Source organism: Neofelis nebulosa, chromosome 2 (genome assembly GCF_028018385.1).
Source record: "Neofelis nebulosa isolate mNeoNeb1 chromosome 2, mNeoNeb1.pri, whole genome shotgun sequence".
In the NCBI taxonomy this organism is placed as follows: domain Eukaryota; kingdom Metazoa; phylum Chordata; class Mammalia; order Carnivora; family Felidae; genus Neofelis; species Neofelis nebulosa.
The window spans coordinates 114200690-114226809 of NC_080783.1; the positions used below are offsets into that span (position 1 = coordinate 114200690).

General features: G+C 45.9%; 1 protein-coding gene across 3 annotated transcripts; it reads left to right on the plus strand.

Annotated features, from left to right (window-relative positions):
- Positions 1-350: 350 nt before the first annotated feature.
- On the plus strand, positions 351-25034 carry PGLYRP3 (peptidoglycan recognition protein 3). 3 transcript variants are annotated; one of them, XM_058715693.1, is made up of 10 exons: positions 351-434; positions 10607-10845; positions 11080-11175; positions 12323-12430; positions 13258-13459; positions 16000-16118; positions 17290-17442; positions 18700-18898; positions 22081-22199; positions 22866-25034. In XM_058715693.1, exons 3-10 carry the CDS (start codon positions 11121-11123, stop codon positions 23042-23044), a joined length of 1134 nt encoding a protein of 377 aa, XP_058571676.1. In that variant the 5' UTR covers positions 351-434; positions 10607-10845; positions 11080-11120; the 3' UTR covers positions 23045-25034. The 3 variants fall into 3 exon arrangements, with proteins under 3 accessions (XP_058571676.1, XP_058571675.1, XP_058571674.1); XM_058715692.1 differs by having other exon boundaries at positions 367-434; positions 10604-10845; XM_058715691.1 differs by lacking the exon at positions 351-434 and adding an exon at positions 9025-9648 and having other exon boundaries at positions 10604-10845.
- The last annotated feature ends 1086 nt before the right edge of the window (positions 25035-26120 follow it).

The following is a 26120-nucleotide window of genomic DNA, read 5'->3' on the forward strand; positions in this document are numbered from 1 at the left end:
CTCGTGTTTCTCTCAGGCGAGCGCAGTCGGCCTGGTGCTGGCCGCCGCGTGAGCGCCCCGACTGGCAGAGGGGGCGGGGCGGGAGCTGGTGGGAGAGGGAAGACGAGCTGTAAGCAAATCAGTGTGGAGGGGAGAAGACGGAGGAGACCCGCAAGGAGAGGAAGGAGGCGGGCGGGGGGGGGGGGGCAGGAGGAGGAGGAGAAGCATCAGAGTTGTGATCCCGGTGGAAGGGGAGCTGGGGGCAGGGAGACCGGGTGTGTGGAGCTGGGTGGTGCGGGGAGGGGCGGGGAGTGAGAGGAGGTGGTTGTATTCTGAACGGGGCGTGGCCTTATGTAAATGAGGCCGCGGTGGGCGCCTTTCCGGGAGGTAGAATTCCACAGGCTGTGGAAATGCCCGAGCGGTTGCTCGGCTTGTCTGAGGAAGACGTGTGTGGGGTGAGAATGGCTGAGACGGGAGTGGGTGCAGAGGGTTTGGGGGTGCGGGGAGGCAAGTGACCGTGTGTGTACAGTGTGAGGCCTGTGAGGCTGCATTGGGGCGGGTTGAGAACACGGTACATTTTCTTGGTAAGAGATAGCAGGATGAAGAACGTGACACTTCCCAGAGTGAGGCTTTTTCACTTTATTTTGGGTTTCGTGATCCCTGCGTAGTTTTCTAAATGTGAAATTGTCCCGACTGCATTCGCGCTTTCTTATGGTAATCGGTGTTTAAAATGTCGGATGCGTTTTGGTGTTTGTTTTGCTGTGTGTTTGTTTGGCTTGTTCTTTTAATTCAAGTGTTTTACCCTCCCATTGTCAGAGATGCTTAGTGAGTAAGCACCAAAATGGTCCTTCTCCTCTACTTCTGTTCACTTGTTTGTTTACTTTTAGTTTGTGATTTATTTTCAATTTCTTATTTGCTTTATGTAGAAGATAATTTAGAGTAACGTCCAGGACGGAGTTTGTATTTAAATGATTCAAGTTCGTTTCAACCTTGTTTTTGGTAAGGAGATTTTACATTTTTGCATATTTATTTTTGGGGGTGGTGGTGCTGGCTGGCCCAATGCGCGGGTGCGGGTCAGTTTTAGGGTTGGAAGTAAGGAGCCAAACGTTTGGCGGGGGGCGGGGGATGGTCAGGCTGAACCACGTCTCAGGATCCCCTCCTACAGCTCCATCCCGGGGTGGAAATGTCATGGCGAAAATGTGGCTTCCACGGGGAGATCTTTCCCGTTGGTCACTGGCCCCCATCCGATATTTCAGATATCCATGGTGGGCCCCCTTAGGGCCAGAGCCCTGGCCAGAGTTAGGGTTAGGTCCCAGGAGGCTCCAGGCGCCGAACCCCCTCAGTGCAGTGGTCTCCCCGGAGGGCTGAGTGGAGGGCACGTGGGAGGTTGCGGGTCAGGCTTTGTCTCCGCCCTCAAGGGCCCATCTAGAGTGTGGGTCACGCGTAGGTCGCGCCTCATTTTCCTCCTGGCGCAGTCGACGACCCTGCTTTGGAAATGTCATGGAGAGCTTCCCAATTCCACGCTGAATCATCCCGCGCTGGTTTTGGGTGGAAGGGGTAGGGAGAGAGACTGGGGAAGAGGGGAGGGGGAAGAGAGGCTTGTTGCGTCATGAATGGGGCGTGACCTTATGTAAATCAGGCGGTTCCGGGCGGTAGAATTCCTGGGGCTGTGGAAGTCCCAGAGCTGTTGCTTGGGTTGTCTGAGGAAGGCTTGTGTGGGGTGAGGATGGTTGAGACGGGAGTGGGTGCAGAGGGTTTTGGGGTGCAGGGAAGCAAGTGACCGTGTGTGTTCAGTGTCAGGCATGTGAGGCTATGGGGGTGGGAGGAAATTGAGGCTATACTACCCAGTCAGGATAGATACTACCCCTGGAGGTAGTTTTTACAGGGCTGGGCTTATCCGTTGCGTTTTGATTGTGACAGTTATTTCCCTAAAGGTGGGCAAGTTGGTTGTGTGTCTTGTGACAGAAGTGTGCTGAGTTTATGCTTTTTTTTTTTTTTTTTTTTTTTGGTAGGGATTTGGAAATCAAACTTGGTTCTGTAAAGTTGTTGAATTTTTTTGTTCTGTTTTATTTTAATAAAAATAAAGCCTTTGGGTATATATAGCTCTTCCCCCCTTTTTTCTTTTTGTAGTTTTCTAATTACTTTTTGACAGTAAAGAAAATGGGTTCATTTTTAGGAGGAAAGAAAGTGTAACTTTGGTGAGGTTGTTGTGTGTCTCTTCCCGGAGAAGAGAAGTTAGTTGGGGTTGGCTGTTACCTGTACTACAATCCCCAGAAAACTCAAGACAAAACCCAGACTTCCCATCAGGCCACAGCATTTGTGTTGGGCCTTCCTTAAAAGACTTTCAGGAGAATACGATTTAATGAGATTGACACACCTCTAAAGAGGTATGGCAACTCTGGCCACATGGACAAAGGATGGGTTTTCACCATCAGCTCTGGGACAAAAGGTGGTGGGCCCTGTGCTTGCTCTCAGGCTCAAGTAAAAACTGTCCTTACAACCCTGCATTGATTTGTAAATATATGTTTTAAGGGTTTTCTGGCTTTACGTTTTCACTGGGGCTGTGGCTTTTACTCTGTAAAAGTCTCTATTGAGAATTTACATTGATGGTTTCCAACTTTGGTTTTCACTTAGGGGAACCACACCATTATGGACTCACAGAAACTGGATTTACTCTTTTGTCTATAACAACAAAACAAAACCACACAAGATATACAAAATGCAGATTTCCAAGATACTGGGCATCAGGCAAAAGAGGACGGCAATTCCAGACACTTGGAAACACACACAGGTGAGCCAAGCCCTACACAACATATGTGCTGCCTCGAGAGAGTTTCCAAGTAAGGTGCAGGGAGGGGAAACTGAAGAGGAGCCCAGTGTACTATGTGGAGTTGAGGACACTGAGCTGCGAGTCCACAGGACGATGTGGTGGGGAGGACAGAGCTGTGAAAGTCAATTAGCAAGAGCTGTTGGGGGGCCCTAAGTGTGCAGCACAGTCCTGCTCTGTGCCTCCATGGGCGCCAACTCCAGCAAGTCAGGGAGCAATCTTGTGAAAGGATTAGAGGGAACAGAGCCTGTACCTCAGCACTGGAAATACAGCCTGTTGCCAACAGATAGACTGGAAAAAGTAACCCCCCTCACTCACGAGGCAGGAGGACTCAGGGAGGTCTTGCCACAGTGTTGGGAACTCCTAATTAGCCCTTTGCTGAGCACTGCTCAGGACCACTGAAAAATCATTAAAGTAACACCAGACATGATCAAACTGTTTCCAAGTAACTGAAATGCATCCTTGATCAAAGCTCAGGATTATAGAAAACACAAAAATATCCAGCAACCAAACAAGGTAACATTCCCACTGGCCATTCCATCCAAGATTTTGAGGTGTGCAGAGCAACAGGGGAAATGACCGTTAATGAGGAGACAGTTCAATCATCTGGAAATGACCCAAAGCTGACACAAGTATGAGAATCACCAGAGGAGGACATTAAGGCGTTTCTTATAATTGTATTCCATCAGTTCAGAATGTTCAACAGGTAAATGGAAAATGTGAAAAAGACCCAATCTCACGTTAAGCAATGAAAACCACAATGCCTGAAGAGAAGTGTACTGCAAGGGGTTGACAGCAATAGAAAATGCAGAAGAAAGACATTTCATAGGACTTGTTTTGAATCTGTAGACCCCATTGGTTAGTATTGCCGCCTTCACTCCATAAAATCTAATCCATGAACACAGGATGTCTTGCTATTTCTTTAGTTTCTCTAATCTCTTAGAGCAATGTTGTATAGTTTTCACTGTAAAAGTCTTTGCTTCCTTGAATCAGTTCATTTATAGATATTTTATTGTTTGGGGTGCTATTGTAAGTGTAATTGTTTTCTTAATTTCCTTTTCAAATTGGTCTTTGTTGGTGTAGAGAAACACAACTGATTTTTGTCTATCTTGTCCTCTGCAACTTTATAGAATTAGTTTATTGACTCTAGTATTTTTGTTTGTGAAGTACTTCGGATTTTTCTCTAGATAGGAGGATGCCTTCCACAAATAGAAATAATTTTATTTATTCCTTTCCACACTATTTTTGCTCAACTTCAATTCTGAAAGATATTTGGGCTGGGTGTGGAAGCCAACAACCGCCACAGGCCACCCCTGGATTTTTGGGACAGAGATGAGCAGTGACAGGAGGTTGCCTATTTTGGGTCACCTCAGCCCGGGGTCTTGGATGAGCACACACAGCCTGGCCAGGGAAATAGAGTCCTTGTTCTTTGCAACCACCTCAAATGAGAAGGACCAAAAGACCCCTTGAGGCTCCTACAGGGAGGGTTCCTGCCCCTCCCCGACCTGGGAATGGCCCAGAAATGAGAAGTCAGAAAAGGGAAGGGGCTGGGGTGGCTGCTGACTCCAGGCCGTGGGAGGCCCCTGAAAGCTATGCCTAATTCCACCTGTAGAGAGCAAAATGGGATCTCTCACTCAAGCAGGGGCCTGGGTCAAGCAATAACACATGCAGTTAAAGATATTGCAGCTAGGAGGTACTGCTAGGACCAGCATCAGCTGACACCCCAGAACTGACAATAATTAGAAACAGAGGAGGGGGCAAGACTGATTAAATCCCTTTAAAAAGGAGAGGATTTTTACAGCAAACTGTCAGACTCTTCAGACATGACCTCTCTATGTCGGACCACTTCAAAAAGGCAGCTACTGCTGAAGGCTCTGCCCAATTGATCCTCAAACAGAACTGAGATCCTTCACTGCTTAAACATAATAAGCAATAAGTGCCATGAACTGTCCTGGACCGGACCAAGGCCAGAGGACTGCATGCCCACAGACTGGCTTCTACACTTTCTGTCATCTTGTTTGTTGTATGGTTTGTCTTATGTTCTGCTCTCTGTGTTGGGTAAGAAGCCAAGTTTAATCACTTGGTGAAATGTCATTGAATTTGGAACCCTGAAATTGCTTTATAATAGTGATTAACTTTGCTTTTTGATTGAATAAAGCTGACATTGTGGAAAGACACAATTCTGTGTGTGCACCTTATTAGTGTGCGCATGACACTACCTCACCCTCCTGCTCCTTGGGCAGAAAGGGGAAGCCACCAAGCCCAAAAGGTAGAACCACACACACTTGCATAGGGAGCTCTTTCTCTGTTATAATTTGAATTCAAACCCAAGCTACCAAGGTTCCAAACCCCACACCAGCTATACCATGACCACTACATGCCCCCCATGACCTGCGGTGCTATAGTTGAATCTCAGCATTTGAGGTCAGTAGCATCTAGAATTGAACCAGTCTCCCTCTCTACCTTCCTTCCTCCCTCTTTCTCTCCTCCTTCCCTCCCCCTTCACTCTGTCCCTTTCTTTCCCTCCCTTGCTCTCTCCCTCTTCCTCCTACTCATGGTTGCCTACCCTCACCTTCTTTCTCCTCTTCAACTTTCCCTTTTACTCCTCTCCTTGCCAACAACACACTCAGACTGAGGCTGCTGCACTGCCGTGTTCGGAATAGGAAACCCATTGTCTTTCCAGGTGAAGCCCTCTAGACATCTATAGAACTTTTACCTGGTTCTAAACAGCTGCTAGAATAAAGGTTGTTAAGAGCAGCCAATTTGAAAGACTTTTCACCTGACCCCATTCCAGGGTTCCTCTAAGACTGAAGACTTAAGAGTCCGCAGTAGAGCTCTTAATACTCCACCCCAGGCCCCATGGCAGAATGTATCCTTCATGGGTGCCTACCTGGTGACAAGCCCTGCTCTGGCCACATGGTGAGCAAACCCTAGGTCATTGCACCATGAAGCCTCCATTGGAGGCCTGCGGGTGGTGCAGTGGGGGCACAGCTGGTTAGTTCCTTCCCATTATGGGGCCCATGCACCCCATCTTGGGGAGACTTGCTGTGAACAAAAAATGGATGAAAGCCGACCAAGAATGGGAAATGTGTGACTTCAGCCTCAGAGGCTACTGGTCTCACCTGGAGCTCACCTGCTTGCAAGACAGTTCAGAGGGCTTGCAAGGTAGGGAGGGCCTTGGACCCAGGATTTCAATTCACAGTCCCCAGGTCACTCCCTGAAAATGACCCTGAGGCAGCAGCTGCAAATTGGCGACAGTCAGTCCTATTTGGACTTGTTGCCTGATCAGGTCAAGTACTCTTCTGAATCAGAGAACCCAAGGGTCTCTTACTGGAAGAATCACTGCCTAGCTGACCTGTATTGCCCTGGAAATACAGTCCAGTATCTTCCAGCTTTGCCTTCAGGAAAAATATGCTCGTTTATGCAAATTATGCCTTGAGATTAGGCATATCCCTTATCACCCTAGACGCTGATCCTATGACTCAGCCTACCTCACCAGATTATTAGCTCCTTGAGAGCAGGGGTTCTCATATTCACCCAGTCCTGGATGATAAGCTTTGCATTTGAGACATCTGATAAACATTTGCAGAATTATACGTGCCTGCCTTGGTTTTGACGGAACGCACGCTTAGAAGATTACTTCCTGTAATTGAGAGGTTGTGCCTCCCAGGAGAGTGCAGAAAAGGAAAGAAAAGAAGTGGGAGGTGCAGTGGACAGGGATGTGGGGAGGCCCGTTTGGAATTACTGCACAGCATGCTGCCCCCTTGTGGCCTACCAGCTACAGGTCAGCCCATGACATTCCTTGGATCCCAATTCTTACACTTTTGGCTCTCAAGACCCTTTTACACTAAAAAAAATATTGAAGATACCAAAGAGTTTTTGTTTATGTAGGTTATGTGTATTAATACGTATAATATCAGAAATTTTAAAGTCAAAATACTGATTCACTTACACTAGTGTAACTAAACCCATATTAACACATTTTTAAATGAAAAATACTATTTTTTAAAGCAAATAGGTGGTATCACTTTTTACATTTTTGTATGCCTCTTTAATGTATGAGTTAAAAGAAGACTCCTGAATTCTCATATCCATTTCTGCATTCAATATGTTTTCTGTGTTGTTTTGGTTGAAGATATGAAGAAAATCCAACCTTACACAGATAAGTAGTTGGAAAGGGGAGGAATATATTAATAGTCTTTAAAAATCACTGTGGATATTCTTCTTTGATAAGACACCAAAACTCAACAAGTAGAGGTTTCTTAAGGTTAGTTGCAATGTAGAATCTGAAACCATATCAATGAGTCCTTTGTATTCTGTTACATTGAAATCCATTGTCTATTGTGAAATTTGAATGGGTCTTTATTCAGGCATCATTTTGTAAGTTCATATATTGGTCATTGAAAAATATTGATTCACTGAGTTATCCACACTTTCCAAATGCTGACACATTTCAATCTTTAATATGTACATATATAAATCAGATAAATTAATATCATCGCTGATCTTATCAGAAAAGTCTTAAAGTATTGGGAGACTGTCAAACTCATGATAGCCAACACAAATTTTCCAAAACTCTAATTTTTGTTTGAAAGCTCCAATTTCATTATTGCGAACAAATTTCATTTGTTGTTTTCCTTGAAGTAAAAGGCACACTCTGTTCATTTTTGAGATGTCTGAGATATATATATATATATATACACACACACACACACATGAATATCCATGGTTTGTCTGTTAATTGTTCTTTCAATATACTTGAAATGGTGCTACATGAAAAAAAGTGGCTAGTTCAGCTCACCATGCAGTCACACAAGAACTTTTCCCTGAGACAACTATGTTGAGAGAACATTCAGGAAAGGAGCTGCTCTGGCCAAGAGAGGTGAGTGTGGCTGGGAAGGATAACTGGACCTGAGTCATTCAGAACTTAGCATTTTAGTCCTAAATGCACAGAACCAGAGAGGGACAGCCCACATTCTTTCTCCCTCCTGATGCCATCATACAGAATGGGCCCCTTAGCCCTAAGTATTCGCTGCCTGGGTGCTACTTGCTTCCTCTTGGCAGCCACTGCCTAGTATTCCCATCCCTCCCTCACCAGCCAAGATTCCAATCCCATCCCTGACGTTCTCATTTGCAGGCCCACCTGCAGAAGGGGACCAGTCTTCTCAACTGTGGAACTGGATGCCCCAGAGGTGAGCTTCTCATTGCAAGAACTTTATTACTAGTCAAGGTGGGGATATAGCAGAGGTAAGGAGAAACAGCAAGTCAGCAAAGTTTGGGAGACTGATGGGATCCCTATAGTATTGATCCCAGACTACAGCTAAAGTAGCCCCCTGCTCTCTTTCACACTGCTCCTGGGGCCTTTCTCTCCAGCCTTGGGTCTTGTCGGTTAAATGGGGAGAACGGCATTTGGAAGTGGTTTATTTGTGCGATCCCCCCTTGAGGGGGCTTTTCCAGTTCCCACAGGCCTGAGAGTAAGACTGCAGTCCCACTAAGGGCCACCCGTCTGGATTTGGGGCATTCCCTCAGAAGGGTCCTTTCTGCAGTCTCAGGAGGCTGCCCCCACCCCCTGGGAGGTGAGAGCCGTGCAGGTCCTTGCGGAGATACTCCCCTCATGGGAAGTGAGCTTGGAGTGGGTGAGGGACCAGGTGTTCTTGGTGGGGCTGGTGGATGCATGGGCCAAAATAAGTACTAGTGATGATAGCACATTGTGGATATCCACATTGTGGATAGCACATTGTGCCTTCTGGAATGTACCTTTCTGTTCCTCTGCCTCCATCCTACCTGTGCAGGTGGCCCTGGTGGAAGGAGGGTGGGGCAGTGGCCCCCATCCACAACCTTGACACTCCTGGAGCAGGTCTGTCTTGTTGGGGATGAAAAGTTTTCTTCTGCCTTTCAAAGTTCATTAAATGGACTAAAAATTAAATTGACATGAGACAGATTAATAGAAAATCAAGGAAAGCTTAAGAAATTGTATACTTCCTATATATACATGGCAGAGCCCCAGGAAAACGGAGTAACTCCCCGAAATGGCCAAAGCCATCACCTTAAATACCATCATTAACTAAAGACAAAAGATGTTGGGGGCAGGAATTCAGTTGTGGGAGGTTCCCAGGAAAAGTACAGCAAACAAGGGCAAAGTTAAGCAGATATAAGTTATTGCTTTCTCCAGTGATAGCAGCTTCTGGACAGTCACACCTGCATCCTAGTGCTGAAGGAGACACCCTTACAAGTGGAGATTTCCCTATTCATGTGTCTCTTACAAAAGCGTAACTTCTTGGTTTTCAGAACTTCTCATGGCTCTTGTGTATTTCCTTATAAAATAACCAGCCTGGAATAACCAATATGCCAAAAAGGCATATCTTGGGGTAGCAAAGTTTGACCCACTCAAGGCCAAGAAGTTCCCAGATGTTGGGTTGGCTGGGCTTCCCAAAGGCTGGGGATGAGGAAGCAGCTCAGGGAGCCTTGGGCAATTATGCTCTTTCCCAGGGAGGCGGAACCTGGGCTTATTCACAGGGTGAGGTCTTGCTCTCAGTTTGAGTCTGGTCTCTCCCAGTTACTCTGGGTGCCCTGCACGGAGCCTCCTGGAAGCCTGAGAACTCTGTCCCCTCTTCACCTTCTATTAGGAACCCAGGTGTTCTTCTATCCAGAAAGCCAGGAGCCAGGTGCTCCCTTACCGGGGAGGGAGTGCCCTCTGGTGAGAGGCGTCCTGAAGGCCTGGGAGGTGGCAGCTGGAGGAGAGCAGGGCCAGAAGCCAAGTCTGAAGGAAGGAACTGCCAGCCAATGAAGGGCGGGCTGCCTGTACCCTGACCTGTGGGGCTGGGACAGCACGGGACCCATAGGTATTTCTGAGTGTGAGTGTGAGTGTGAGTGTGTTCCTTGTTGAGAAGCCCTCTCCCTTGGAAGGGACTGGACTCTTCTATCTGGCTAAAATATTAATATGGTGGAGAAAGTTCCGTGATCTTCCCTTTTGAACTCTTCCTCCAAATAAAAAAATTCTATTTTAAATTATACTAAATGAGTTTAGTTCTACCATGCCGGGATCTTTCCTGCCAAGGTTGTGGGTCCTGGAGTTAACTCTACTCAATTTCTTTCCTTTCTGTCTAGCTCTGAATCCCTATTGATTATGTTTCACTTGGTCCCTATTCTGCTATGGCATCTTTATTTTAAGGATACAGAATGCATAGCAGTGTGAACCAAGGCAGATGAACTCTGGCACCAGGCAGGGTTGTGATTGGAGGTGGGGGTGGGAGGTGCCACTAGTCTCTGCCCTGGGTGTGATGAGGGGCTGGGCTCAAGCCTTGTAATTTCAGCTGTGTGATGTGACAAGCTCGGGACAGCATTTGCCACTTAAACACTCATGGTTGGGAAAGTACCATGAGCAAGTGACCAGGATCCAAACCTTCTGTTGACCAGAATTGATTGCTGGTTTCTAAATAGCTTTGCAAAAGGCCAACCTGTTTTCTGGGAGGCCAGCCACAGGGCTCCATATTGGACAAGCTAATCCTTACCTCTCATTTGGCCAAAGAGGAAGGCTGACACTTTCCCACATGTTTCCTACTCTCATCTGCAATTGGCTCATTTCCTCTTAAGTGACAGTTTTTCCCAAATGAATGGAATACTGGGTATTATTAACCAAGAGATTGCTGGTCCTGATCCAGGAAGTTCCTATATGCTCAGGTCTTAAAACATGGTTCTAAACATTTTCCATCTGGGGACTACTGATTATAATATAAAAACTCTGGAGGACAATGATATACCTCATTTTATCTGAAACTTCCCTCTCTCATTTCTCAGTAGGATAACCAGGAGAAAAGTTGATGTTTTGTTGTCATTTTGGGGAACTGGTATTTCATTTTGATTGAGCATAAACAAGCAATTCATTTCTGCCCAAGAGAGCCAAAAAGATTCCTGCAGCCAGAAGAGACCACAGAGATCCTGGGGTTTAACCTCTTGGGCCCACGTTGAGAATCTCCAGCATCAAAAACTTGGACAGACTGTGGCGAAGTTCCAGGCAGAGGCTGTGGAGACATACCTGGGTATGAATCCTGATCTGCCACTACTGGTTGGGTAACTTTGGGCAAGAGCTGCTAGCACCCTCAACTTTAATGAGCACCTGCTGAGGGTTAGGCTCTGTGCTGAGGACCCTGAGACCTCTAGGCAGGTGCTGGCTCTCAGTTTGGTTGTGAGGCAGGCAGGGGTGCCATGCAGTGGGGTGGGTATCCTGTTTGAGGAGTGAGCACAGCTGGGTTAACTGTTGACATCTCTTCCAGGGCCAAGGTCCACACTAACCCTGTTGGCACCCTGGGACCACATGAGGATGCTGCTGTGGCTTCTTATTTTCCCCGCTTGGGATTTTGGGACTTGGGGTGAGTTTTCTTTCATTGGGTCAGAAGTGCTTTTCATACTAATTGTAAGTCATCCTCCTTATCGCTCATTGATTGTTCCTTCTGGCCAGTCCTTGGCTCCCCATTAGAGCCTAGCTCAGGTGTCCCCTGCCCTACTGAGAGTGGTGCCAGTCTTCAGTAGTCTCCCCAGTCTGCCCAGCACACCTTGGCTTTAGTTTCATGGTCATGAATTTGCTCCGATAATTTCTCAGAAGGACAGAATGGAGGCCCTTAGTGACCTTGACTTACAGACAAGGATACGAGCTGGGCTCCATTGCAGCAGTGACTTATCCAAGGTCATCTGACAGCTTTGGAGAGGTCACCAAGTATAGTGGCAGTGAACGCAGCTTGGGTCAGACAGCCTAGGTTGGAACCAAGCCCATGGCTTAAACCCATATCATCTTAGACAAGTAACTTAACTTCTTTGAGCCTTAGTTTCTCCTCTGTGTTGAGGGAGTGGTTAATTTTCTTTGCTTATCACATATACGTGTTTTAAGCCACAAATCTAGTAAGGCTCTTGAAAGTGCTTGGTAAACTATAGAGCTGCCCTGTGGGAGGTGATGTTGGTGACACTGCTGGTTCTAGTAGGTTTTGCTCCTATGATCTCTGGTACTAAACAGGCAGAGGAGAATGAGGCATGTTGATGATGACTAATCCTCAGTTAATCCCATCTCAAAAATCTAGTTTGTGAGGACAGTCACAACAATCTGCAAATTTCTGTATTTCAAGAACCTTGTCTGGATCAATACATACTTGATACATGTGTACATGTTACCACCAAATAATGATGACCACCTTGGTATGTGACCCTCTGATCTGAACAAAGGTATGTAGGTGAGCCAGGAGAGCTAGAGCTGCTCAGACGAGGGGGCAGGAGAGATGGCAATTCCCCTGGAATGGAGGGGATTTGGGAGGGCATGAAGGTCTCACTGGGGCAGATGTGGGAGGCAGAGGTGGGGTGAAGCCAGAAACATCTGTAGTTCTCTTTTGTGTTGTTTCCTAGAAGATGTCAGGGGACTTGGGGGAGTGGAGAGGCTGTGGACTTTGGGGTGGGGATGTCGAGTCTATTCCTCTTCACTGGTCCAGGTATTCTCCAAGGACCAGCACTAAGTGCAATGTTCCTTTGCAGGGGATTCCCCACTGTTCTCCTGGAATGAAACCCAAGCCAGAGGATTATCAGAGGGGCTTCTAGACTTGTTTGTTGGCATCTCTCAGCTCATTCACAAGGGTCAAAATGGTGAGGTGGTTTGGGGTTAGCTAGGGATCCTCAGGTAGCCAGAAGTGTTTCTCGGGACTTAATTATACTTGGGCTGGGTTGGTAGGTGGGGTTGAATCCCACAAAGCTCCCATGGATTGCCATGAATCCTCAGGCAAAGGTGGGTTCCAGGAAGGAGGGAAAACCCAGGGACTAAGAACAAGGCCCCCAGTCTCCAGCTGTCAGTAGAAGGGTAGAGACACCCTATCCCTCAGAAAGCTCCCAGATGCTTCCAACATAAAGATAGTAAGTGAGCCCTCAGGGGTCCTGGGGTCCTGTGCAGGGCTCTCAGCCCTGTCTGCAGTGCATTTTCACATGGGAGAAAGACATGTACCTGATGCTCAGGGAACTTCCTAAGGGCTCGAATCTGAGGAGAGAAACAGAGCTTTCCTCAGAGAGTCACCGTTCTGAGGGGAGGCCCAGACAATAGACAGGTCAGAGACCCAGGGCAAATGCCAGTGAGGACAATGCATTCATACTGGGGTGCTTTAAGAGATGGCAGCTCAGAGCCCCATGGTTAGCACAGAGTGTCACAGGGGCTACTTTCTGGAGGTGGGAAGTGCAAAGCAGGCCAGGGTAGGGCTGAGGGGGGTTTGTCCTTTAGGATATACAATGAGGGAGTGTATGAAAACCAAGACAGCTTTACTTCTGATGCTGATGTAGAGTCTGCATGGGGACTGCTTTTAGCCAGAATAGGCTATGGAGATGAGAAGGGGGGCTGTGGGTGGTGGAGGCATCCAGGGGACTCTCCCAGGCCTGCAGAAGAAATAGTAGTGCTTGCTGTATGCCATCCTGTGGTCCCCTTGCAGAAGCTCCCACCATTGTCTCCCGCAAGGAGTGGGGAGCGAGATCACAGACCTGCAGGGCCCAGCTGACACAACCTGTGGCCTATGTCATCATGAACCAGCTCACAGGGATGGAGTGCCAGGAGCAGGATGTTTGCAGCCAGAGGCTTCGGGGCTTTCAGTCCCATTCTGTCTATACCAAAGGCTGGTGCGACGTGGTCTATAAGTAAGCAAATGGGTGGGTCCTGGGGCCACATTCAAATCTGCCTCTGAGGGGGCCACCCAATTTCCCTCATCTAGTTTCCCATCTTCCCATTCATGTTGCTTTTATAATGAATAAAAAATGTTAAAACAAATGAACAAAATCCAGAATCCTCAGAGGTGTTTAGGAAGGATGGCTCAGAGCCATTTATTCAAAGATGGTCTCAGACACTGGAGGATTCTGGAACAAGTAAGGGAGGTTGTGTAATAACTACAGTTGCCCATGGAGCATGTAGAATATTACAGTTTACAAAGGTCTTCACAAGCATTACCTAGGCCCTCCCATCCACTCTGAGGAATGGGTGAGAGAATGGGAGAACTTTACCACCCCCTGTGTCAAAGGTACGGATGCCATGGTCTAGAGAAGACAGAGAATTTGTTAAGTTAGGGAGTGGGACCTAGAGCTGTTCCCAGACTGCCTACTGATCCAGCAGTCTACACAAAGACAGTGAGGAGCATTCTCCCACTGGGTTCCTTGGAGGACCACGTCACACTGAGGTCTGATCTCACAGGGAATGGTGGTGGGGATCGAGAGGGGAGAGCCCCATGTTAAAACAAATGTGATGCATGGAGAGATCCTGAGGTTGTGTATCAAGTGTCCACTCAGGATTACCAGTGGAGGCCCAGAAACTCTTCCTTTCCCCTTAATAATGAGAATAAGAGTGCCTGGGTGGCTCATTTGGTTCAGCATCTGACTTGTTTTCAGCTCAGGTCATGATCTCATGGTTTGTGAGATGGAGCGAGCTTCAGTCATAGGGCTCTGCACTGACAGTGGTTATCCTGCTTGGGACTCTCTCTCTTCCTCTCTCTCTGCCCTTCCCCACATGCACACCCACTATCTTTCTCTCAAAATAAATAAATATAAACTTAAAAAAATTTTTTTTATGAGGATGTGTATATAGACACACATAATCTCCAGTTTGTATGGTACAGCTGACTGTTGCCATAAGGGACAGTTCACATTGGACTAACCAAAGGCTGCTGAAGAGTGACAGAGATACTTACTGAAAGTCTGGGCAGCAAAGTCTTCCCAGATCAGTGGGCATACTGAGGCCCCACCCAATCCCCAGGCCATGTCAGTGCAGGGTGGGAGGTGGGCTCACCTCCATTCAGGGTCTTTAGGCATCCTTGAGAAAGTGTTCTTTCTGTGCTCCATTTGCTATGGAAACTCAGTCTATTAAGAGTGGAATATGGCAAGAGCTGTGAAAACATAATTTCTGAAGAGTGTAGTTGGGAAGTGGAGAGTAAGAAAGTTAGAGAGACAGAAAGGAGGCAGGAGGTAGAGCAAAAGAATAGATATATTGTTTTTAAAAGAAACTGAAAAAAAGGAATATTCTAAACAAATTTCTGTGATACAGAAGAGCTTACAGGTATTCCTAAGGAGAAACTGAAGATAAAGCCAATATTAAGGGATTCCTGAACTCCAACTGTTTATTTTATTTATTTATTATTATTTTTTTTAATGTTTATTTTTGACAGAGAGAGAGAATTACAGAACATGAGAGGGGGAGGGGCAGAGGGAGAGGAAGACACAGAATCTGAAGCAGGCTCCAAGCTCTGAGCTGTCAGCACAGAGCCCGATGCAGGGCTCAAACTCACAAACTGTGAGATCATGACCTGAGCTGAAGTCAGACGCTCAACCGACTGAGCCACCCAGGCACCCCTCCAGTTGTTTATTTTAAATGTTCATGTGCTTTCCCCTATAATTAAAAAATAGGATGGATGAGTTTTCATTGCCCTGGAAAAGTGTTGAAATAATGTTCTCAGGTGTTTAAGAGTCACACATTTGAATTCCACTTTGAACCAACCGAATATATTTTAAAAATTTTTTAAAAATGTTTATTTATTTTTGAGAAAGAGTGAGATAGAGCATGAACAGGGGAGGGGCAGAGAAAGAGAGAGAGGGAAACACAGAATCTGAAGCAGACTCCAGGCTCCGAGAGTCAGCACAGAGCCGGATGAAGGCTTGAACCCATGAACTGGGGGATCACGACCTGAGCCGAAGCCGGATGCCTAACTGACTGAGCCACCCAGGCACCCTAGAACCAACTGAGTATTTTTTTAATTAAAAATTTTTTACCTTTATTTATTTTTGAGAGACAGATAGAGCACAAGTGGGGAGGGGCAGAGAGAGGACACAGAATCCAAAGCAGGCTCCAGGCTCTGAGCTGTCAGCACAGAGCCCAATGCAGGGCTCGAACTCACAAACCATGAGATCATGACCTAAGCTGAAGTTGGACGTTCAACCAACTGAGCCACCCAGGCGCCCCACCAACTGAGTATTTTTAAAGTGAGGTTCTGGGACACACAACTAAGCTAAATCACAACATAATTTAAAGTATATTCCCACATCTCTTGGAAATTTAAATGGGTTATCTATGTCCCACTGTTAGGTAATTAAAGCATAGTACTTATTGATGAGCATTTAAAACACTTTTCCACTCTGAGGGTGGGTGAGAGGTCTTCTTTAATTTGCCTTCAAATCCATGTTTCCTTGCCCTGCAGCTTCCTGATTGGGGACGATGGCAGGGTGTATGAAGGTGTCGGCTGGGATGTCCAAGGCATGCATACCCAGGGCTACAACAACATCTCCCTGGGAATTGCCTTCTTTGGCAATAAGATAGGTAACGGTTGTCCCCTTGGACCTTCTGCCAGAGAGTTTTCCACACTCTCTTCCTCCACTCCCTTGTCTTAACACTCTTGTCTCTCCAGTCTACAACATACTGGTCCTCTCTGACCATCACCCTTCTCTCTCTCTCTGTCTCTCTTTTAATGTTTATTTTTGAGAGAGAAATAGAGCATGACTGGGGGAGGGGCAGGGGGGGGGGGAGACACAGAATCTGAAACAGGCTCTAGCCTCTGAACTGCCAGCACAGACCCTGATGCAAGGCTCAAACCCACGAACTGTGAGATCATGACCTCAGCTGAAGTCAGACACTTAACCAACTGAGCCACCCAGGTGACCCATCCTTTCTTTTGAGTTCCTTTCTCCCTTGGATTCTATGATATAGCTTTTTTGTTGTTGTTGTTGTTGTTTCTCTTCTTCCTCTCTGGTCTGCACTCCTGTTTGGTAGCTGAAGCCACCACTGACACCCCTTAAGCTCTCAGTTCTTACCATCACTTCTGGAGTCTGATGTTGTATGGCACTGAGTCTATACTTATGGATGGCAGAGGAAGAAAAACATGGCTTCTCTCTTGCTGGAGCAGCAGAACCCAGCCAGAGCTGGCACCAATGAGGTCTGGGAAATGTAGTTTGAGGTTTCTAGCCCCTGCGAAACAGGAGAGCTCAAGAAAAAAATGGAGTTAAGAGCTAGTAAGTGAATAACTGGAACCTGCCAGGATCCTCATTTGCCAACTGGGGCTAGGAATAGCATTTATCTTGGAGGTTTTCAGTGGGAATTATATGAGTTAATGGATATAAAGTGCACTTGCCACATGCCTGATTGTGGCAGTTCCTAAATTCTGTTCCCTTTTCCTGCATGCTAAGGCATACCTGATTTAGTCAAGTTGGCCTTCCTTTGCATGTAGCTTTAATTGCCGCCCAGCTCTTTCACCTAGAGATGGAGTATAAATAAGGTCCTAGTTTGGCAATTGGAATAGGTCACCAATTTGGCTTCTAAGAGCTCTGTCCAAGTAGCTCCTTGTCTCTTAGGCCCTATTTTGGCTACTGGATTTGTTTCCTCTCTTCCAATCTATCAGTTATTCAGACCTAGGTGACATCTTATCCTCTCCCAGGTCTAGATCAGGATGGAATGTCTTGCTGACAGTTCTTGGTCCCACGTTATCCTCTTTTAGGAAGTAGTCTAAGCCCTGCCGCCCTATCAGCTGCAGAGGACCTGATATCCTATGCCATCCAGAAGGGTCATCTGTCACCCAGGTATATTCAGCTACTCATCTTGAATGAAGAGGTCTGTCTGGTCCCTCAAAAGCCAGTGATGCCTAGGAAAGGTAAGACCCTCAATCTTGCCTCACCTTCCTCCCAGTTATCACTCAACCACATTAGGGAATGCTGTGTCCTATTGGTGTTCACTGGCTTCTTGGATCAAGAACACCTCATGCTGAGATCCAAAAAATTCTGACAGGCTAGCTTCCTGGCCTCATCTCCTTCCCACTAGTAGTGTGATATAGCCGTGAGACCATTCTTGTTAGCAATATATATGTGTACACACTTTCATTCAAGCAACAAATATTAACTGAATACGAGGCACTATTCTAGGAACTGAGAACACAGCTGTGAACAAATATACAAATCTGCACATTTCAGTGAAGAAAGACAGGAAATGAAGAACTCAACAAGTAAAATACATATGATGTCAGATTGCATCAAAGCTATGGAGAAAAAGGAAACATGATAATGGGATGGGGTAAACATTTATACAGTTTTGTGTATAGCAGGTGAGTACATACACACACACACACACACACACACACACACAGCATTCTAAGAGCAAAATGCAGCCATCCTGCAGCATGACCACACACTGAGAAAAACGAGTCAGCAGGTAACACTGACATCAGAGTGAATATTCCAAGAAGTAGGGTAATAAAAATCATATGTTATTTTGGAGTGAGCAAGCAGTGACCTAAAAACAGTACAATATATCTAGCTTTCTGCTAGAGTGGACCTTTTCTTGGACTCAAGGATATTTTTATTAAGCTTTTTTTTTTTTAAACTAAGTTTTTAATAAAATGCTTCTGGCTTTCAGATGGATGCTGTCTTCAATAATGATATTTTTAGCATTTGTAGAGTTTTTTATATATTTTGAATTATTTCCATATACACATGATCAGTTCAGAGACACAGCTGATTTCTTCACATTGTCCTGTTTCATAGGTCCACACACCTGCATAAATGTGCAATATAGCAAGTAGGTAGGCAATACATCAAGCAGGTAGGCATACTTTGTCTTTTGAATAAAATGGCCATGCCTCTGTACAATCAACAGTCCTTCCCCTTATGTTCATATAATGATTTCCACAGTTGTTATCAGAACTTATAAATTTTTACCTCTGTCCCTTAGCTCCAGGCCCATGACCCAGAAAGTTCCTATCTGGACTTTCCTAAATTCCAAAGCTTGAGCTTACATCAGGAAGTGGCAATGGGTGCCAGAGGTTGGGGAGACTGAGAAGGAATCCAGCCTACAGTTATGAGTTTGTCCATAAGTAGGTGTGTTCCCATGCTCTTGGTTTTTTACCTTACCACAGCTTGCCCCAACATCATTTCACGGTCAGTATGGGAAGCCAGAGAGACACACTGCCCTAAAATGAGCCTCCCAGCAAAATATGTCATCATCATCCACACCGCTGGTACAACCTGCAATGTATCCATGGATTGCCATATTCGTGTCCAAGATATACAATCCTTCCACATGGACACACAGCACTTCTGTGACATTGGATATCAGTAAGTGGGATTGAAAACATGCCCTCCTCTTGCTGGGATGAGCACTGGGTGTTGTATGGAAACCAATTTGACAATAAATTAATGTTAAAAAAGAAAAAACATGCCCTTTTATTCTTCAGGACTGTAGGAGGAAGGCTGGGGAAGGAACTGATGTTTATTGAACCCTTCTTTGGTAGTGGGTGCTTCACATAAAACCTCACATTTTATTCAAGCAAGTCTCTGGACTGAGTATCAGTTAGATCATAGCTAAGGGTTAGTTATCTCTCCTGGGCATATTCTCTATGAGTGGTTGGGAAGACTCTGAAAAGACAATAACAACAATAATGATAAAGCAAGACCATGAGACCCTTACAGAAGGCCATTGGAGGATTGTGCCTTTTTATGCAATCTCTTCCAACCACTCAGGGTCACAGGCCCTACTCACCTCCTACCTTACTCTGGCCCAACCTCAAACTTGCTCCCTCTGATGTTAGAATCCTATGATAACTCTGGTATAGTTTACTCCATTTTATAGATACACAAACTTTTCACCTTCCTGGGCCTCTTTTGCCTCATCTCTGAAACAGGAACAATAATACCTTATCTATTTGAAGATACAGAGTGAAGTAAAAATGTTCTTTTCTGGTTCCTTTAATGCCAGGTCTATAATAAAGAAACACATTAAGTTAGTGGAATGGCAGAAGCCACTTGGAAGATGACTTGGAATTTTCATGGAAAGAATTTAGGTTTAGCATATGATAAATTTCAATTACTCATCCATGACTTAGTTACAATAAAACCATAGTCTCAGATAGATATGTGTCTTTTGCATATGTGTCATTCTGGGCTGGTTGCTGTTCTCCTTTTAACTCCCATTTTAAAAGTAGCCTTTGTCATCTAGATGTCTTCTTTAAAGAAATGTCTGTTCATATCTCCTGCCTATTTCAAATTGGATTATTTATTTTTTTGGTGTTGAGTTGTATAAGTTCTTTATATACTTTGGATACTAACCCTTTATTGTATATGTCATTTGCAAATATCTTCTCCCATTCCATATGTTGTCTTTTAGTTTTGTTGATTGTTTCCTTCTCTATGCAGCTTTTGATTTTGATGTAGTCCCAATAGTTTATTTTTGCCTTTGTTTTCCTTGCCTCAGGAGACATATCTAGAGAGATGTTGCTATGGCCGATATCAGAGAAATTACTGCCTATGCTCTCTTATAGTATTTTTATGGTTTCAGGTCTCACATTTAGGTATTTAATCAATTTTAAGTGGAATTTAAGAAACAAAAAAATAAACAAAAGAAAAAGAAGATAGAGAGATAAACCAAGAAACAGACTCTCAATTATTGAGAACAAACTGATGGTTTGTTACCAGAGAGGAGGTGGATGGGGGATGGGTAAAACAGGTGATGGGGATTAAGAGTACACTTATGATGGGCACTGAGTAATGTATAGAATTGTTGAATCACTATTTTGTACAACTGAAACTAACATAACACTATATGTTAAATGTACCAAAATTAAAATTAAAAACTTAATTAAAAAATTAAAAGCAGCCTTTGCAAACAGGAGGAAACAGTTGCTGCATTTTGCAGGATTTCCCACAGCCTTGCTATGATTAATTAGCACAGACGAGAGAGTTGTTCATAAATTTGGAAATTCCAAATGGCAAATGCTCAGGGAATGTTAGTTTTCCTTTTTCATTCAGTCTTCAAGGACTTCATCTTCATTCCTTGATTTTATGGTATCTCCCTTTCACTCCAGCCTCATGGTGTGTTATCTCTAACATTGAATGGGGGCTCCTTCTTGATCACCATTTGCTAACATTTTAACCAATATTTATTGAGTGTCTGCTATGTGCCTGGTGCTTGGCAAGATAGATATGGCTCCTTCCCTCATGGAGTACTACAGAGAAGACAGTGAATAGTAATGACAATCCTTCATGTTAGACACTGTGACAGATAAGGAACAGGATATGCAGAGGATGATCTTCTAACAAGACTTTGGTGGAGTTGGCAGTAATAGCAAAGGGCTTCCAGAGGGAGGGGCATTAAGGCTCTGATGTGGGTAAGGAATGGGGATTAGTGGGGCAAATAAGGGTGAGGAGTGCTCCAGGTAAGGGGAGCAGCATGCTCTCTGGGGTCCAGAGAGGGCATATCCTTGAGGAACTAAAGGAGCTTAATTCATATCTAGAAATACATTTCAGCAAGAAGACTGGTGAGAGGTAAGGCTGGAGAAGCCAACAGGGACCATATCAGAAGAACTCAGACAGACTGACTCTATTTGAAAGGCAACTGGAAGTCATGCCTAATGATTGGATTTGTATTTTAGCAAAAGCACTTGAGGTGCTGTTTCAGGAATGGATTAGAAGGAGGTAAACCTCTGGGCAGGGAGCTATTGAAGTAATCCAGACAACAGGTTATGGTGACTTGGAGCAGTATGATAGCAGTTGGCATAGAGAAATGGAGGAATCAAGGTCAGAGATATAGCCATGTATCATGATAAACCATGACCAATGATTGGATGGGACTGGAGAGGGAGAGAGAGGGGGAGGCAGTAAGATGATGTCCACTTTTTTGGCTGAGAAAATTGCAGAAGATGGGTTCATTTGGACATGTTGATTTTTATAGATAGTAATTAAAGCCATGGGACTGGGCAACTGTCCCAGGAGAATATGCTGAGTGACAAGAGAGAAGGGGAAGGCCAGAATCCTGAGGAGCACCATATTTGAGGAAAAGGAGGTGGATGGAAGAGAGCTCTAGGTGGGGGGAGCAGCAGAGTAGAGGAAAATAGGAGGGTGTGGGCTCCTGGAAGCCCTGGGGTGAGAACATTTAAAGAAGAGCATGGCTAACAGGGTCAATGTAACCAGAACAAAAACAAGTTTCCATTGTACTAGTATCAAGACAGTCACTGGTCACCTTGGTGGTGTCAGACTCAGTGGAGTTGTGGGGACAAAACCATGTTGGAATGGGCGGAAGTTGCTGTTATTGCTTGTGATTATCTTCACTTCTTGGGTTCAGCGATTATGGAGTTTTTGTTGTTGTTGCTGTTGTTGTTTGGTCTCATACACATTGGCACATAAGAGACGTTCACTCTATACCTGATAAATGGAAGAAAGACTGAATTAATGATTTAAGGGGTGAATGAAGCTAATTCTCCTTCTAGGAGTGACTTTCTCTATTTTCCTTTGTCCAACCCCAGCTTCCTGGTGGGACAGGATGGTGGTGTGTATGAAGGAGTTGGCTGGCATATCCAAGGCTCTCACACCTATGGATACAATGATATTGCCTTAGGAATTGCCTTCATAGGCAACTTTGTAGGTAAGGGGTGAGCATGAAGCAGAGAACATTCTAGGGGGATGAAGTTTAATATACAATGTCTGGGAAGCATGGGGGAAAAGGCAACATTGAGGTACCTGGCAGTGTGTTTAGAACATTTCAGCTTTAAAGTGGACTCTCAATATAGGACACAGGTCCCCCAGAGTCCCTGCCAGGCAGAACTTTTCCCCAAATCCACCTGTCCCCATACTCAGCCCTGTCTTTATAGCCATACGCAAGGCAAGCATGGATCAAGAGAGAACACCATCCTTTGCAAATATGGTGTCTTTCTGGCTCATTTGGCAAATGTATTCTCCTCCCTGGTGAATGTTGGGGAGCCCCACTGCCTGCTATGGCAAAGCAGTGGATGGTCCAGTGGTGCCATGTCTGCCTCATGGTGCTTGCTGAGGAGTGTTGTGTTGTACTGCAGCTCTCTTCTAGAGTAGTTTTGAACTTTCTGGAAGGAGCTTTGCAAGGAGGAATCAGAGAACAAAATGATTTTGTTTTCTCTTTGTGCTTGGCTGCCACAATTAATGTGAATTTGTTGGTTATGGTAGTGGTAGGTATGGTAGGGGTGGGGACAGCGGGAGACTGGAATCTAGGAGCTTGTCCCTTCCCTAAGCATGTAACCTTAAGACCCTAAAACTGATGGGAAAATGTGTTTTGCAGAAAAGCCGCCCAATGCTGCAGCCCTGGAGGCAGCCCAGAACCTGATCCAGTATGCAGTGGACAAGGGGTATTTAACTCCCAACTACCTGTTGGTGGGGCACAGTGATATTGTCAATACACTGTCTCCTGGGAAAGCTTTGTACAACATCATTAAGACTTGGCCTCATTTCAAACACTGAAGGAGCCCCTGCTCCTTCTGAGATTGCTTCTCCCACCGGGCTACTAGGTCTCCCCTGTCCTCACCCTCTATCCTGACTCAACACCTGGTGTTGTCCCCTCCATGTCAGCCCCATCCTGCCCCTCCTTTCTCAGGTTAGGATGATCCTCTCCTGCTAGCACCACCCGCCAGCAGCCCCAAACCCTAGAGCTGGGCATACCCAGCCTTTGAGTGAGCCCCACCTTCCTCACTCCTCATTTTCTCCTCCCCTGGGCGCCCAGCTCCTAAGCCAGGTGGGAAGATGGGCTGATCCTTGTTTGACTTCTCGTTCCCTCTCTGGCTGCCCCTCTGCCCCATGTATCTTCCTCTGCCATCTACCCAGCAGCCCCCAAGCTTCACACAGGACCCAGGTCAAGGCCCAAAGCTCCTCTCTGCTCACACACCCACTTGTCCCCATGTGGATGCAGCCCTTATTTTAGGGCTCATTGCTTACAGGTGTGGTTGTTCTCTCCACTGGATTGTGAGGCTTTCCAGGTTTCTTTGCCCCCATGTCCTTGATTCCTCAGCAGTGTCTGGAGTCTTGTGTATGCTATAGATGTTTGTTGGAGAGGTGGATGAATAAACAAACGTGTGTGTCAAGTCCCTGCTTCCCTTTCCAGTCTGTTCCACCAGCCTCTCTTTTTGGAGACACCTTCTGGGACTGTCCCCCATCCTGCCATTCTCTCTCTGTTGTTGCCCCTCCCAGTCTGAGGCTCAGAGCCAGCTCTTGTCACTTGTCTATAATGGTGCCTCTAGGGTCCTGTGTCCTGTCCACCCCAAGTTCCCTGAGGGCAAACAGTAGTCCTCTAGGCCCAACTGGTCTGTGTCTACACAAGCCACCTGTGCCTGCGGCCTTCCCTTGCCCACCTGTGCCCGCTGGCCTTATGTCTACAGGGCTGTAGACTTCCCCATCTCCCCCAGAACTCATCAAGGCCTCTTCAAATCAACAACACTGCATGGTCTGGATTACTGTCTCCTCCATATTATTGACTTTTATTGGTCTCACCCACACAATCTGAGTAAAAGCAGAGCACTCAGCTGTCAAATGCTTTTTTAAAGGCAAATTCTGAGGCAGCCCATTCTGTTCAGTTGGCTCTTCTGAGTCCTTGGTATAGAAAATTTCTTCCCAACTCCCCTTAATCATGTGAAGCGGGGTTCATAATACCCCTCACCACATCAGAGGATTGTTGTGAGGATTAAGTGAATTAAAATGTGTTGATGTCTAAGACTTCATGGTTGGCATGTGATAATGTTTTCATTAAAGTCTGTGGAGCTATGGTTATTCTTGTTGCTATTGCTGTGACTTTGTCCCAGGCAATAGCTTGTGTAGGGGTCAAGAGCAGGCTGTCCCAAAGTGTGCCTCTTGGGCATACCGATTATTTTAACTGAAAGTCACGTCAGGGGCACCTGGGTGGCTTAGTCCATTAAGCGGCGACTTCCATTCAGGTCATGATCTCAAGGTTTCTCTAGTTTCTGTAGCAGAGTCCTCTCTGCTGTCAGCATGGAGCCTTCTTGGGATCCTGTTCCCCTGTTTCTCTGCCCCTCCCCCACTTGCCCGCTCACTCGCGTGCTCTCTTTCTCTCTCAAAAATAAATAAACATTTAATAAAGTCACTTCAGAGACAGCCTGTGCAAGAAGGACACTCAGACCCTCCTCCGCCCCCCTGAGAGAAGGAATACATCTCCCATGTGAAAGGTACCCTCCCTGTAGCAGGAGCGAAAGAGAGGAGGCTGTATAACAACGCTTGTTACTTTTTACTAATTTACCACCCCGGCCCAAAATTTGTTTAGAATCCCTTACAAATTGAAGCTCCCAGTGTTAAGTTTTCTTGATCCTGTCAATACCTCACAGACTTATTGTCTATTTGTCTGAAAAGTGTAAAAACTGCCGGCATGGTTATTTCTTTGGTCTTAATTTCATTCCTGGACCTCTGTGCACACTTAATAAAACTTTGGTTTTTTTCCTACTGTTAATCTGTGTCCTGTAAATTTAATTGTTAGTCCAGCAAAGACCTTGAGGGTAGAGAAGAACTTTCTCTTTCCTTCAGTATCTACTAGTCCTATTTGCAGCAGGAAGGATGTGCCTTTGCAGGCACCAGCTGAGGCAGCCCCCAGGAGTCTGGCACTCCCTAGGAGAGCAGGCTGGCCTGAAGCTTGGGGTGCACAGGCCTTGGCAGGTCTGACAGAGTCCATGGTGAAGGAGGGACACCTTTTTCACAGTGTCTGGCTGTCAGGTTGTGAGGGGCTCTAAAGGTCATCTTGACAGTTGTTTTCAACAACTGCAAGCTGGGGGGAAAAAGCCAAATGAAGTTTTATTAGATTCCAGAATAAAATACTAATCTGGCTAACGCCCCACATTTTATTAAAAACTGAACCCAAAAGGGCCAGACGACCTGTTCAAGTTCATTCAGTGAGTTAAAGAAAAGAAGGAACATGGCACTATTTCCTTCGTACTTCTGGTCAAAATCATTTTATGGTCCCTCCTTTCTGACAGGGTAACGTAAAAAAACTCAGCATGGCAACCAGGGCTTTCTACAATCTCACTCCAAGTTACCTTTTCCCATAGAATGAGCCCAAGTGGTCAAGGTATGGGCTTGCTTCTTGGGCTTGCCCATCTTGGAGCCTTTGCCCATGCTGTCCCTGCCCTGCTCTTGACTACTGCAATTCCACCAGCTTTTAAGACACTTATCCAGGCTAGTTCTTCCAGAAGGCTTCTTGCTTCTTCAGACCAGAAGTCACATTTTCCTCCCCCAAGTGCCCATGAACTTTACCTGGGGCTCGTGGTTGCTCATCACTGCTCACCCCCTTCTCCCTCCCAACCCTGACTCTCCAGGCTGTGTCTCACCTGTCAGGGCTCAGGATCTCCAGGAGCACACTGAGGACACCTTTGTGTCTGAGCAAGAAGGGAAGGGCAGGAGCTACACCCGGGCAGGGCTGAGTGAACACAGGCAGCATTCCCAGCCTGGGAGGGCGGCTGCTTTTCCCTCAGCTGGGCTTGAGATATTTGTCAGACTGGAAAATCCCCATGTCTTCACACTGACTGAAACTACCCACTTGTTG

What these genes read in the sequence shown, in the direction of transcription:
- PGLYRP3 (XM_058715693.1), top strand. Translation starts at nt 11,121, where the DNA reads ATGAGGATGCTGCTGTGGCTTCTTATTTTCCCCGCTTGGGATTTTGGG. An exon ending in TTGGGATTTTGGGACTTGGG is followed by an intron (nt 11,176 to 12,322) that starts GTGAGTTTTCTT and finishes GTTCCTTTGCAG; the next exon opens with GGGATTCCCCACTGTTCTCC. An exon ending in GCCAGTGATGCCTAGGAAAG is followed by an intron (nt 17,443 to 18,699) that starts GTAAGACCCTCA and finishes ACCTTACCACAG; the next exon opens with CTTGCCCCAACATCATTTCA.